The 14839-nt window shown below is 43.0% G+C and overlaps 1 protein-coding gene across 1 annotated transcript in view; it reads right to left on the reverse strand.

The window, feature by feature from the left end:
- CFAP299 (cilia and flagella associated protein 299) overlaps positions 1 to 10736 on the reverse strand; it is a 761000-nt gene extending 750264 nt beyond the window's left edge. The window contains exon 1 of the mRNA XM_077476172.1: positions 10601 to 10736. Within this exon, the coding sequence (XP_077332298.1) occupies positions 10601 to 10711 (111 nt within the window). The 5' untranslated portion in view covers positions 10712 to 10736. The remainder of the gene's footprint in view (positions 1 to 10600) is intronic.
- Positions 10737 to 14839: the final 4103 nt, after the last annotated feature.

Consider the following 14839-nt stretch of genomic DNA (forward strand, 5'->3'; position numbering starts at 1 on the left):
AAAAATAGTTGACCACGATTTCTTTATCTGAATCCTAGTAACAGGCAAGTCTCTGTCCTATTGTTATCTCACATGCACAGTACCAGATATCTAGGTCTATGCTACTGTATGTAGTAGTGGTCACCTTCTAGTTCATTCATGTCTTGCCAAGTCTGATTGCAGAGGGGCATGCGTGCCAGTTCACAAAACTGGTACTTCTGCCAGTATCTAGCATGCACATGCTCAGATGCAGAGAAATGCATGCAGGATGGAACAAATGTTGAAGCACGTGCATGTGTACATGAAGTATAGAAACTAGAACCCTATTAATACCCTTTTTAAGGAAGGAAGCAGCCATTAGAGGTTGCTGGATGATCTTCTGTGTGCTCCTTGTCTCAGTGAATCCTGATTTCCTATTACTGACTCAGGCTGCCTCTAGACTTCACTTCTGCTTGATCTCCCCTTGTGACCCTGGCTTGTTTAAAGGATCCTGCTTCTCTGATCATCTGTGTATGGCTTTGGCCTGCCTCCTGACTATGTTTCTGCGTTGCCTTCCTGACTTCCATGCATGAGCTTGGTTTTAGCACTTGACCATGTTTCTTGCTCTCTCTCCATATATGAGCTCAGCTTGGACCTAGACCATGATTACCTGCTTCCAGTACCTCAGCGCCAACCTGATCCTGCATCTGCTATGGTGTCATTAGGCTACTGGCTGCTTTATATCTCCTGCTCCTCAACCCAGGTGTCCTATGTATCTGTCATCTTGTCGAAATACCAACTAGTCAAATTCTACCAAAAGCAACAATAGCAGACCAGCCAAACTAGCACCCATGATTCTTTGGGCTTTGCACTCCCTGTCATCAACTCCAGGGGTGCTTGGATCGCAAGCCCCAAGGGATGCCCTCTTGTTGTCACTTTGGCCTCCAAACCTGTTTATTGCAATGAAGTTTATATGCAGCTCCTGTTATTTTAATTAACTCTGACCCTTCTGGTCTTGGATGCTATAGCTAGTTATAGCTTAGGTCTCAATAACCAGCATAGGTTAAAGTCAGGTTAGGCATCCAATGGCCACTTCTGGCAGATAGAGATCTGGTTGCTTGTCAGATTAGAAACTACTAGAATGGACTAAAGCAGAGTAGATAGGCTGAGTTTGAGTTCCAGTGCCACAACAGTTTCCCTAGGTTGGACAACAGTAGAAGGATTTGCCTATTATCACTGATCTTCTCTTCAGGTCGCTGACGCAAAGACTGACGCAACATCTTGATTGTTCTCAGGGGCCCTTGCAACTGAACTCTGTTGCAACGTTCATCTGCAGGAATCTTTATTAATAAATATCTATACCTGGGTATAACTGCACAGTTCCAGCAGGACTCTTGTTGGGTCCTTTGCTGATAATATGAACAATATGTACTATTTTTTATTTTTTATTATATAAAGCATATATAAAGCTTGTAATATTTCCATACTGGTGTGCTTCTATATACTTATGGTTAATGTTATATTTTCTGGTTAAAGGAAGTAGATCATCTGCTCCGTAAAACTTTGATCCCCTCTGTTCACAGAGACCCTGTCCTGGGTGGAGGCACTGACAACTTTATTATCAGTCCTACTCTTCCACTTAGATTCTGGTTTTCTTATTTATCTACAGGTTTTGCATAATATCCTGCATGGGGAGGGCCATTTGTCATAACCTTACCAAAAAGAGAGTTACATATGCAACAAAGGATTAGAAAGTGTTACTTTTAAAAACAAACGGCAATTGTTTATAATCCAAATGACTTAATAACTTCAGTCATTTTTTCATCTTTCCATTTAGTAAATCCTCCACCCGTGTTGTTTTAACTTTGGATAGTAAAACATTTTTTTTTCTACCAGTAAATACCTTATTATTATTATTAGTATTCAGGATTTATATAGCGCCAACAGTTTGTGCAGCACTTTACAATGTTAGGGCAGACAGTACACTTACAATACAAATCAATACAGGAGGGATCAGAGGGCCCTGCTCGTTAGAGCTTACAATCTAGAATACAGCCCACTTCCTGTTACTTGTCTGGTCATTAGCCTAGGCTTATGACATCATGCACAGGTCTCTCTCACTCTTGTGAGAGTTTGCCAGGAAGGGAGGGGGGATGAGTCATAAGAGGGCCAATGAGAGATGCAGAGCTGGAGGTGAGCCTCTGTGTGTCTGTGGCAATCCAGAAAGTGAACACGCATCAGCTTCAGCTGCCCACAGTTAAAATGATTGCAGCCAGACTCAGTGGAGGAAGATTTCTGCAGCATATTTGGCATATACAGAATCACAGTATATATAAAATAATATGCAAAGTGGTTGGAGGGAAGCTTCGGAATGGCAAAGATGTTATTATTACAAATTATGTAGTTCCTCTTTAAAGAAGAATTTTGGGTTTAATATTTCATATATAGTTACAATGAATAGGACCAATGTAACTATGCATATACTATACATGTGGGATCCCCTGGAAACTGGAAATCACTGCATTAGACACTCACTAGCTTCAGGGTCCAGTGCTGGAAGCTGGACCAATGTAACTATGTAAATATTAGAAAAGAAAAAAGATAGGTTTGCGCTATGGAGAAAATATGTGTATATGTATAAATGAATGAATGGAGGGGGGCTGCCACTACCAAATATTTCCAACCGGTCTGGTTGGAATAAAATGTTAAAAAGGTATAGGTAGATATGGCGCTCCCCTCTATATGCTCAAAAAACTATATGTTTAGAGGGAAATCTGATATCTATAAAGCGGCAAAGTAAATTACATCAAAAATGTGAACAGTGTCCTGTCCACTAAAAATAAATCCTAATTACTTTGTGAACTAAAACCTTATGTGATCACATAAACTACAATAAGATGAAAATCATTAAACTACAATGAAGTAAAAATCATTTGATGTATGTGTTAGAACGTCTGCGTCGTGTTTATTGCCACTGGTTGGGAAAAAAGGTGTGCATCCAAGAGGTGTCAGTATGACGTCTGATGACAAAACGCGTAGGGTGTGGCCATAGGACAAACACAGACTCCCTCTCAGGGCTGCAGCAAACAGAGGTTTTTTTGTGTGTGCCATTTATTAACACAACAACATTGCGAGTCATTTTCTTGTTAATAAACTGGATTATTTTTAAAATACTACACTATGGGTATTTCCCTTTCTTATTTACCTTTCAACTAATGAATTTGTGATGAGAAAAGCGAAGCATCAGGATAAGCACCGCAAAGCGACACAGGGGCTCACACTCTGAGGGCGTTTGCATCCCAGCAGGGGCAGAGGTTCTGGTGAGTGCAAATCCATTACTTGCACGAAAATCGCACCGGGTTCCCATCTTCAGAGAATAAGAGTAACCTGAGCACCAATCACTTTGCTATACTTTGGATAATTTTTATTCATTCCAGTAGTTTTTATGGACATTTTCTATTGCTACCTGAAGTAATATACATTTTGAGTCTGGGTTACATCAGTGGATAAATGTATTGTATTCACACACATATATATTGGTTCTGAGCACAAATCACTTTCACTCATACTAAGTTTTTTTTTTGTTTAACAAGTAAATGTGGTATGGTGTCTTTTATACTGACACCTCGTGAATGCACACCTTTTTTTCCGAACCAGTGGAAGTAAACACGATGGAGGGGTTCTAACACATAAATCAAATGATTTTTACTTCATTGTAGTTTAAATGATTTTCAACTTATTGTAGTTTATGTGGTCACATAAGGTTTTAGTTCACAAAGTAATTAGGATTTATTTTTAGTGGACAGGACACTGTTCACATTTTTGATGTAATTTACTTTGTCACTTTATAGATAACAGATTTCCCTCTCAACGTATAGTTTTTTGAGCATATAGAGGGGAGCGCCATATCTACCTATACCTTTTTAACTATGTAAATATATCCATACCTGGAATTCCTCCTCTTAAGGCCAAGGACTAAGGCTAAAATGGGGCTTGGATCAAGCACTTTTAAACATGCTGTGTTTATTCATTTTAAGCTTTCTGTCAGCTTTTATGTGGAAGAGATTCAGATGGCATGTAACCCAGGCTGCCTCATCTCTGGGCCTGGGCAACTATGGCTGGACTGGCTGGGTAGGGTGAAGGAAGCTCAATGAAAGTGTGTTCCTCATCCTCCCTGTTGTGAATGATTCAGGAAACGATGAGTATTAAATAACTTCCTGGTTCAGAGCTGTCATTCCCTGGAAGCGCTGGCCAGGCTAATGTGGCTCAATCTGAGCTTCATTAGCTGCAGTAAAGTACATAAGAGACATCAGGGGTCTAATAGACCACTGATGCCTCCATAAAGAGAATCTGTCACAACATATATCCCGTTGTGAAAGCAATAAAGTTATGAAAAAAAAATTAAAAAATTAAACCTTTGAAGAGACAATAAAATAAAATAAAGCCCCCCATATACATATAAAAATGTGTTGGGGCGCCCATGTACAAAAATGGCGACTGCCCTACACATGTTGAAAATCCATGCACATGCCAGAGGGCAATAATTATAGGCACATTATTTATGACTAACTCTAAACTGGCTTTTAAATCGTTACCTATTGGCAATTTTGGCTACTGAAAATTGCCACTGTTTCTTTGGCGCACACCAATCAGATCTTCTTTTATTAATTTCATATTCAAACAATACAAAACACACATACATCCCATGTACATACTAATAATCACAATAATCATATATTTCAAAACTTAACAAACACAAAAAAAACAAAGGATCTATCTATCTATCTATCTACTCCCAACCAATCCTTCAGACCTGGATATCCATCCACCTCTTCCATACTTTCTCATATTTCTCTGGGCAGCCTCTATGTACAAATATGTATTTTTCTTTAATTATAACGTCCTTTATCTGTGTTCTCCATTCAGATATTGTTGGGGGTATGAAGACATCCATTTTTTGGGCTATGAGCTTACGAACCTGAAAAATACTCCTTACTAGGGATGAGCCGAACACCCCCCGGTTCGGTTCGCACCAGAACTTTCGAACGGACCCCAAATTCGTACGAACGCTAGGACCCCATTGAAGTCTATAGGACTCGAACATTCGAAATGAAAAGTGTTAATTTTAACGGCTAATATGCAAGATACTGTCCTAAAAAGGGTTTGGGGACCTGGCTCCTGCCCCAGGGGACATGGGTCAATGCCTAAAATGTTTTTAAAAATGGCCGTTTTGGCGGGAGCACTGATTTTAATGACGATTAAAGTGAAAAAAAAAAAGTGAAATATTCCTTTAAATATGATGCCTGGGGGGTGTCTGTAGTATGCCTGTGAAGTGCCACGTGTTTCCCGTGTTTAGAACAGTCCCTGCACAAAATGACATTTAACGGAAATAACGGCATTTAAAGCTGCTTGCGGTTTTAATGTTATATCTGGTTCCTGCAATATGGTTGAAAATCATTGAGAAAAATGGCATGGGTAGCCCTCCCTGCCCATTACCAGCCCCTTTGGGTCTTGTATGCATATTAAGGGGAACCCCGTACCCATATTAAAAAAAGGAAATACGTGTGGCCCCCAGGCCCTATATACTCAGAACAGCAGTATACAGACGGTGCAAACAAGACAGGGACTGTGTAGGTTTGTTGTGTTAAGTTGAATCTGTTTATAATTTTCAACTGGTACATTTTTAAAGTGTAGCTCCAGTCAAAAAAACTATTTTTAAGCTTTTTGGAAAACATAGGGAAGGGTTATCACCCCTGTATAATTTGTTTTGCCGTCTGTCTTTTTCAGAGCATGCAGACAGCACGCACAATCTCCTACCGCTGACTGCAAGCTCTATTTAAAACGAGCAAGATAGTTAGCTATATAGGTGGATATAGCGGTGTATACTGCGTTCAGAGCACGCAGACAGCACGCACAATCTCCTAACACTGACTGAAAGCTCTATTTAAAACGAGCAAGATATTTAGCTATATAGGTGGATATAGCGGTGTATACTGCGTTCAGAGCACGCAGACAGCACGCACAATCTCCTAACACTGAATGAAAGCTCTATTTAAAACGAGCAAGATATTTAGCTATATAGGTGGATATAGCGGTGTATACTGCGTTCAGAGCACGCAGACAGCACACACAATCTCCTAACACTGACTGACAGCTCTATTATAAAAGATAGATATATCGCTAGATATATAGGTGAATATAGTGGTGTATACTGCGGTCAGGGCACGCAGACAACAACCACTACAGAAGAGCAAGAACGAAAAATCAGCCGATAACGATCGGTGTATACTGTGTTGAAGGTACACAGAACACCCACTAACTGCTACAGATGCCAACACACTACACAAGGCCGCCGCGCTGGCGGCCTTATATAATGTGGGGTGTGTACTACACAGCCTGAGCTATGATTGGATCATGGCTCTCCTCGCTGCCGGCTCTGTGATTGGCCAAGCATGTGGGGTCACAGTGCATGCTTGGCCAATCATGAGCCAGCAATGCACTGCGCCATCGAATTTGGTGCGAACGGCCCATAACGTTTGGAATTCGCCGAACGGGCGAACAGCCGATGTTCGAGTCGAACGTATGTTCGACTCGAACACGAAGCTCATCCCTACTCCTTACTATTGGTATAAGGGTCTGTTCTGGAATCCTTGTTTTGTCCATCATACTCATAAGACATATACTTGGCTTTAGCAACAGCTCCATCCTAAAAAGACTATTAATAGTCGACATAACCCCCTTCCAATATCGATGGAGTTTGGGGCATCTCCATGGCATATGTATTAAGTTGGCTGGGCCCTGATTACATTCTTGGGCATGCAGGGGTATTTCCATGCTTCCATTTAAATAACTTCTCTGGTGTATGATAAGTCTTATGTAGGATAAATAGTTGGGTTAATTTTTGAGTAGGAGATAAAGAGACCATGGGTACTGCGGACAATGCAGCCTCCCATTGTTCTTCCTATATAGACCCTAATGCCACGTACACACAACTTCCCGACGGACTTTCAGCATAGTTCCGATCGACTTTCCGAACGAACGGACTTGGCCACACACAAGCACACCAAAGTCCTACGGATTCAAACGTGATGACGTACGACCGGACTAGAATAAGGAAGTTCATAGCCAGTTGCCAATAGCTGCCCTAGCGTCGGTTTTTGTCCATCGGACTAGCATACAGATGAAGAGATTTTTCGACCGAACTCGAGTCCGTCGGAAAGATTTGAAGCATGTTTTATTTCTAGGTCCGTCAGACTTTTGGGGAAAAAAAGTCCGCTGGAGCCCATACACGATCGTAATATCCGACGGATTCATTCCGTCTGACCTAGTCCGTCAAAAAGTCTGGTCGTGTATGCGGCATTAGTCTCATGCCTAATGTGCTCTCGATTGTATATCCACTGATTCCTGAAACTTATCATAAAATATACCATATAGTTGTGATATAAGACCTTTCTTAGCCTCCCTCCTAGACAACAACAAGATTATTTATTAAATTTAATTTCATAGAAACGAGATTCCATGTTCATCACTTAGTGGGCAAAGGCTTTTAACACACCATTATGAAATAACTGGCCTATATGCCTCTGCCCTTTAGACTTCCACCAATCAAATTCTTCCAGTTTCTTTAATTCCCCATAGCTAGAGTTTTTCCATAGAGGAGTAAGTGTAGTATGACCCTTAACACTTTTAATGTTTTTCATTTCCTGCCATGTTTTATCAAATAATTTACCTGTTAAAAAGTTTTTATTACGTAACAGATTTCTCGTCTCCAATAAGGATATTAATAGTATTCATCATATACGGCTAATAACAGACCCTGTATAGGATCAGAGCCTGTCTTTTCCGTCCAACCAGCCAAATGTTGTAGTTGGGATGCTAAAAAATAACTTTTGGAGTGGGGAATAGCAAACCCCCCTGCGTCTTTAGCTAGCATTAATGCAGTTAGTTTAATACGGGTTTGTTTCTTCTGCCAGATATGTTTTTGAAAAAGAGAATCTATCTTCCTAAACCAAAACAATGTAATCCATATGGAGGAGCTATGTAGTATATAAAGCAATTAATTGTGGGTTCCATATCACTTTAATAAGGTTGGACCTGCCAATCACTGTCAGTGGAAGCTTACACCAACTCCTACATTTATCCACAAATTTCAACCAATAGTGGTTTGACATTACATTTCGGGATACCTCTACACTCAAATATTTCACTGTATGCTTAATTTGAATTTGTGAAGCTGTTTCTATTAGGGGTGTATTTAGATATACTAATGGTAACAGTATTGATTTCTCCCAGTTAATCTGGGAGCCTGAAAATAGCCCAAATGCAGAGATGAGTTTCATCTTAATCTTAATCACATTAATGAATTTGTAGTATCGCCCCCCCCCCCCCCCCCCCCCACAAAAAAGGGTGTTGTCTGCATATAGGGTCATTTTAGCCTCTCTACCTGCATGACTAAGCACTATAATTCCAGCTGATTGTCTAATAGAAAGAGCCAACGCCTCTATAGCCATGGCGAACAGCAATGGAGACAAGGGGCACCCTTGTCTGGTTTCCCTGAAAAGTGAAAAAGATGAGGACAGGGTGCTATTCATTTTTAACCTTGCCTTAGGTTCGCTATACATCTTTCTTAACCATGCCAAGAAGCCAGGTCCTATACCAAAGGTGGTACTGTAAGTACAGCCCATAAATACTCCAACTCCACCATATCAAAAGATTTATGGGCATCCAGGCACAGTATAGCTCTTGTGCCTGATTTGTCTATAGTTGCATATTTTTAAAAAAAGTCTGCGGATGTTTGTTGGTGCTGCTCTTGTGGGAATGAAGCCAGTTCGATCTCCATGAATTTGAGTATTAATGTATCTAGATAGCCTATTTGCAAGCACCCTCGCTAAGATCTTCATGTCTGATGTGAGGAGAGATATAGGTCGATAAGATTCTGGCATTAATGGATCTTGTTGTGAAGAAGCACGAGTTATCCATGTGAAACCGGTTTACCAATGTTCCTGTAACGTCCTGGCTACGTCCTTTGGCACCTTGACAGTAAAGTAACTATTCTACAGAAGTTCTTCCTTCCATGGTATGCAACCAATTTTCTTTTACTTCAATTAATGGATCTTTACCCTGTTTTGGAATCACTATTATTATTGCTTCCTGCATAGATTCTGGGAGTCTTTGCATTCTAAAGGCCTCATTTAATACTTCCAGAAGTTCAGGTAATAAAATCTGTCCATATTTTTTATACATTTCCCTAGGCAGACCATCTAGCCCTGGAGCTTTATTATTATGAATTTGAAATACTTCTTGTTTTAGCTCTTCCAATAATATAGGGCTATCTAAGAATTCTCTTTCTGTTGGTTTAAGTTTAGGTATAGCAAGTATGGGCTATGATGCCGATGTGAGTGGGCATTCCAGCAGGCTAACGCAGCACCATTGTAATCCTATCACATCCTGAGTACCGCCAGGGGTATTGGACTGCTGGTGTTCTGGCATATAGCGCCCAGGCATCGGATACTGTCCACCCCATACTGCGCAGGCTCATTGCTTGCTCAGTGTGGACCAGAAGGAGATTCGGAAAATCTCTGAAGATGAACGGCGCCTGCGCCGTGAGTGGAGGTGCTAGCCCCACCATCCAAGTGGACATGGGGCTGCAGATATTAGAGGGCCCCTCGCTCTTTTTATTCTAACTCTATGTCCACTTGGATGGTGGGGCTAGAACCTGGACTCACGGCGCAGGCACCGTTCATCTTTGGCTATTTTCAGAATCTGTGTGTGCTGTGTACTGCGCATGTGCAGTACACAGTGGACACTATCTGATGGGGGACACAATGTGATAGTTCACTGGGAGCTGAGAGCTGGTGCAAAGTCAGGAGCAGACAACAGGAGACCGCCAGGGTGTGGCTGGAGAGGGCCCCCTGACCGGGAGCCGCATTAGCAGTGGGCGGTCCTTCTGAAGTCAGAGCGGGAGCCGTTGCAGCACCAGTGGGTGTCAGAAGTATACTCCCCAAAGTGGGAGCCAAGGCAGCAGACACCAGGCTGGTGACAGATTTGGGGTGCTTGGGATCCAGAGATGGACAGTCAGAATACAGGAGCCAGGGGCCCACGAGCCGGGTTCTGGTTATATAGAGTAGTATATCAGGAGAGAGACTGTGAGTGTCCTCTCAGAACTCTTTGAGTGAGAGCATCGGGCTGTGCAGGCGCTGATGGGTGCTTTGGCTGGTGGGCCCCACAGGCTTCTGCAGTATATACGCTACCTAGAGTATATAAAGCTTGAATATAGCTCCTGAGAGATTGGAGGTTCCCACAGAGGCCCCTACAGAAGCTTCTATAGCGCTTATAGCACATAAATAACTGAACAGGGCTTGTCTACATTTACATAATAATATCTTGGTTTACAATGCCTTGCTGCAGACAGAGCAGATTTATATCCTATTGAGGGATATATTTGAATGAAAGTTTTGCTGTAACATAGTTGAATATAATCACTTGAATCACTATCAGTTGAATATAATCACTATGACGTTGGATCCTTTTCTTCAAGAAAAAAGAAATGACATAATAAATGTATCTCTTCCACCAAGCCAGCTGTGTTCTTATATACAATCCTATCAGTGATCCTATAAAGCACACTGATAGAGCCGTTTACCTCCAGGTAGAAGAGGTCCAGCGATGTGATCTGTGAATCCAGAAAGTCTTCATAGGTGTTGAACTGGGTGATAATCCCGTCCATAGCAGTGCCGCTCTCGTCGTCCTCCATTGCTAGATTCTACTGTAATGCGTCCTTAGCAACCGAGGGCGGCCCGAGCAGGCGTCATGGGAGGCAGCCAATGAAAGCTCAGCCGGCTACAACGCGCACACATTTGACAGCTAGAGCAGAGCATGCGCCGCCTATTGACAGCGCGAGACCAGTGATCCTTCTCTATGCAGACTGTCTGACTGCCCAGTGTTGATGTGCGAGTCGTCTCATCTATGGGGATGCGGGGTTGTCTCCCATCAGTAAAGCTCCCCAGTTCAGTCCCATGCTTCCCCCGCTCGCCTCTCCTTCTCCTGTCAGCAATGAAGAAGTCTAAACTCAATGCAGTGAATGGGTATGGTTACTCATGTATAATACGAATCCATTTGACCATAGTGACAGCACTAGTAAGCATACTTAAAGTGGTTGTAAACCCTTACAAACTACTTTGACCTACAGGTAAGCCTAGCTTAAGGCTTACCTGTAGGTCCAAGAAATATCTCCTAAACCTACACAGTTTAGGAGATATTTACTAAAAGACAGGCACTGCTGTCTATGGCGCATGTGACGTAGACAGCAGTGCGCAGGCGCCCTACCGCTGTTAGCAGCATGCCGCTGCTAATGGCGGTATGCCGTTAGTGGCGGCTCCCGTGCGCATGCGCGGGAGTGACGTCATCGCTGTGAGTGGCCGGAGCAGCGACACCCGGAAGAAGATGGATGCTCCGGACTACAGGGGACAGCAGTGACATCGCTGGCTCCTGTGTCAGGTAAGTGACACATAATGGACTACTATGCAATGCCCATTATGCTTTACCTTTTCAGGGAGACAAAGAAGAAGTAAACCCATCAGAGTTTACTTCCTATTTAATGTGCATAGGTCTGCACAGCCTATTGCATTAGAGTGTGCACCCCAAAGCTCAAATCCATATGTGTGTGTGTGTGCATGTGTATATATTCTGACAGTATCCATAGAGCAGTGGGCAGTGTCAGTAGGGCTTTGGACTGTGTCTATATATTTTTTTTATTATTATTTTTATTATTATATTTACAGTTTTTTTTTTTTTTACAATATTTTTAGGAGCTTCTTTAGGGGGATTTGGTGAAATACCAGGGGTCTAAACAGTGGCAATCTGTGCCACATAGGGTGATTAAGGTGTGCCCAGGCATGTTAAAGTGTGAGTTCACCTTTTATAGTAAAATCTGTAAAGGTGAACTTACACAGGACCCCCCCCCCCAGTCCCGCTGACCTGGAGAGTAGCGATCTCCCGTTCTGAGCCCTGGTATAGCAGCCTGACGGATCCAGGGCTTAGAAATCCCCTCAGCTTTCTCTCTTCTTCTTTCCTGCTGACAGTACAGGCTATTGGATTCAGAATGCTCCTAAACATACCTCCTGATGAGGTGCGTTTTGGAGATTAAGCCGAGGGGATTTCTAAGCCCCAGGCCGGTCAGGCAGCTATAGCAGGGCTCATAACGGGAGATTGCCATGCTCCAGGTCAGCGGGGCTTGGGGGGGGGGGGGTCGAGGAGGGCGAGCTTACACCGCATCCAATTCGTAGGACAGTTTAAAATATATTCAAATGAATGGATCTTGTTCACATATGTGCGTTGCATTAGCACTGTACAGTGTACAAAAAATGTGTGCGTTTTCTGGGCATTGCGGTGCGAATTACAAGCACATTATCCTCTATGGGAATGCACCTGATATGCAGATGCATTCCATTCTGAACAAGAAATCTCTCCTTCTTCTCACTACACCTCCCCCTCCTCTCCCTGCTCAACTGATGCACAGATAGTATGGAGAGGCACCGCTGAACAGCTGCTTTTTCTCTTTACAGAGAAAATGTAGCTGGAATTCGCACACTGCACTGGTGTGAACCCAGCCTTAAGGGAGTTGGAATCTCCCTGAGGAAGTCATGCGACCATGTGACGTAACGCGCAAGGGAGGGACTCATGGTTAACAAGATGTTTTGATATCCGTTGTAATAGCATGGGGCTGTTGTTGCAGCGCCTTGGATTTTAAAAAACAAAAACGCTGTACATAGCTGAAGCACTGGAGAACCAAGCCATCAGCGGTGTTTGATCACTCAGTTCTCAGTGTAGAGGCACCGGGGACAGATTCAGCATCCAAAACCTACATCTTTTAAGTGTGAGGTCACAGAATTGAGGTGAGCGCACACCTGATGGGGGAGCACTGGGGTGCAAGTATGGCACATATATGAATAAGAAGAGTCAAATAAGTTTTTATAATATATCGCTGTACACTGAAGCACTTTATATGATTTAAGAATTTGGATTTTTTAATCACAGTATCAAGTTTATATATATATATATATATATATATATATATATATATATATATATATATATATATGTATATATATATATATATATATATATATATATATATACACACACTGATAAGCACTTTATTTGCTTTATTTGTCAAGTTAATTATTTATGTAAAATATTATATATATCACCATTGTTTGTGTTAACGTACACAAGATTAAGATTATTTAGCGCAGCTGTTTCATTTATTTACATTATTTGCCTAAAGTAGTATACTTTTTTTTGTAATTATCACTCTCTCTCTAACACCTGCAGGCACCTTTTGTTCATTTATTAGAACTAGATGCACTGGATTGCATGCTAAGTACTGTACAGGCACAGGTTAAGCAACTTTTAGCAGATTGCTTATTGTTGCAAAGTAGCAAGTTATGTGCAACAGTGTTTTTTTATTTTTTTTTATTTTTTTAACACATATCACTGGAAAGTGCCATGCTCTATTATACAGAATAGAAAATAGTCTAAGAGAACTAAGCAGCCCATTGATGGATACTTTTATTTGAAAATAGTTGGAGATACGGGACTTTAAGGATACCAGAATACAACATACAAAGGAGTAAATAAAATAACAAACAAAATGTATTGAGACAAATTTAAAAGAACATATGTAGTGCCTGAAACCATATCTGTTATAATAGACCTATACACATAGCTTATTACAAACATGACAGGAAATACAAAGTTCAAATAACTGAATCATTCTGTTTCCATTATTTGACATGTTTCGCCTGTAAGGCTTCCTCAGAAAAAGTCACAGAATGCTTAATCGCAGTGTACAAAAAGATACCTTCTCAAGGTGTATATAACTAGAAAAAGAAAAGAACACAAAAATGAATATATCAAAATGTTTTTTGGATACTTTTATTTTATATATATATATATATATATATAGCATTGGGTAGAACAGGGGGGCACTGGCAGAGGGGGAAAGCACATGGGGGACACTGTGGGGTTGGAGAGCACACAGGGGGACAGTGTGGGGCGGAGAGCACATAGTGGGACACTGGGGAGGGGGGAAGCACACAGGGGGACACTGGGGTAAGCACACAGGGAGACCATGGGAAGGGGAAAGGGCACATGGGGGCACTGTGGGGTTGGAGATCACACAGGTGGACACTGGGGGGAGCAAACGGGGGTCACTTGGGGGAGAGCACACAGAAGGACACTATGGGGGGGAGAGCGTACAGGGAGACCCTGGGGAGGTGGGAGAGGGCACATGGGGGAGACTGGGGAGGGGGGGAAGCACACAGGGGGACACTGGGGGTAGCACACAGGGGGACACTGTGGAGGTGGAGAGCACACAGGGGATGCTGAGGGGGGTGGGGAGCACACAGGAAGACACTGTGGGGGGTGGAAAGCAGGAAGACACTGTGGGGGGTGGGGAGTACACAGGGGGGACACTGTGTGGGGGGGGGGGGGTGTTGAGCACACAGGGGGACATGGTGGGGAGTGGGGAGAGGGCACAGGGGGACACTGGGGGAGTGAGAAAAACACAGGAAGACACCTTGGGGGTGGGGAGCACACAGGGGGACACTGTGGGGGGTGAGGAGCACACGGGGGATGCTGAGGGGGGTGGGGAGCACACAGGAAGACACTGTGGGGGCGGGAAGCAGGAAGACACTGTGGGGGGTGGGGAGCACACAGGGGGACACTGGGGGTGGGGAGCACACATGGGGACCCTGAGAGGGGGAGGGGGCACAGGGGGACACTGGGGAGGGGGGGGAAGCACCCAGGGGGACACTGTGGGGGGTGGAAAGCAGGAAGACACTGTGGGGGGGTGGGGAGTACACAGGGGGACACTGTGGGG

The sequence above is a fragment of the Lithobates pipiens genome, unplaced genomic scaffold, assembly GCF_037356315.1.
Source record: "Lithobates pipiens isolate NorthernLeopardFrog02 unplaced genomic scaffold, aLitPip1_a1.2 Scaffold_13, whole genome shotgun sequence".
NCBI classification, from domain to species: domain Eukaryota; kingdom Metazoa; phylum Chordata; class Amphibia; order Anura; family Ranidae; genus Lithobates; species Lithobates pipiens.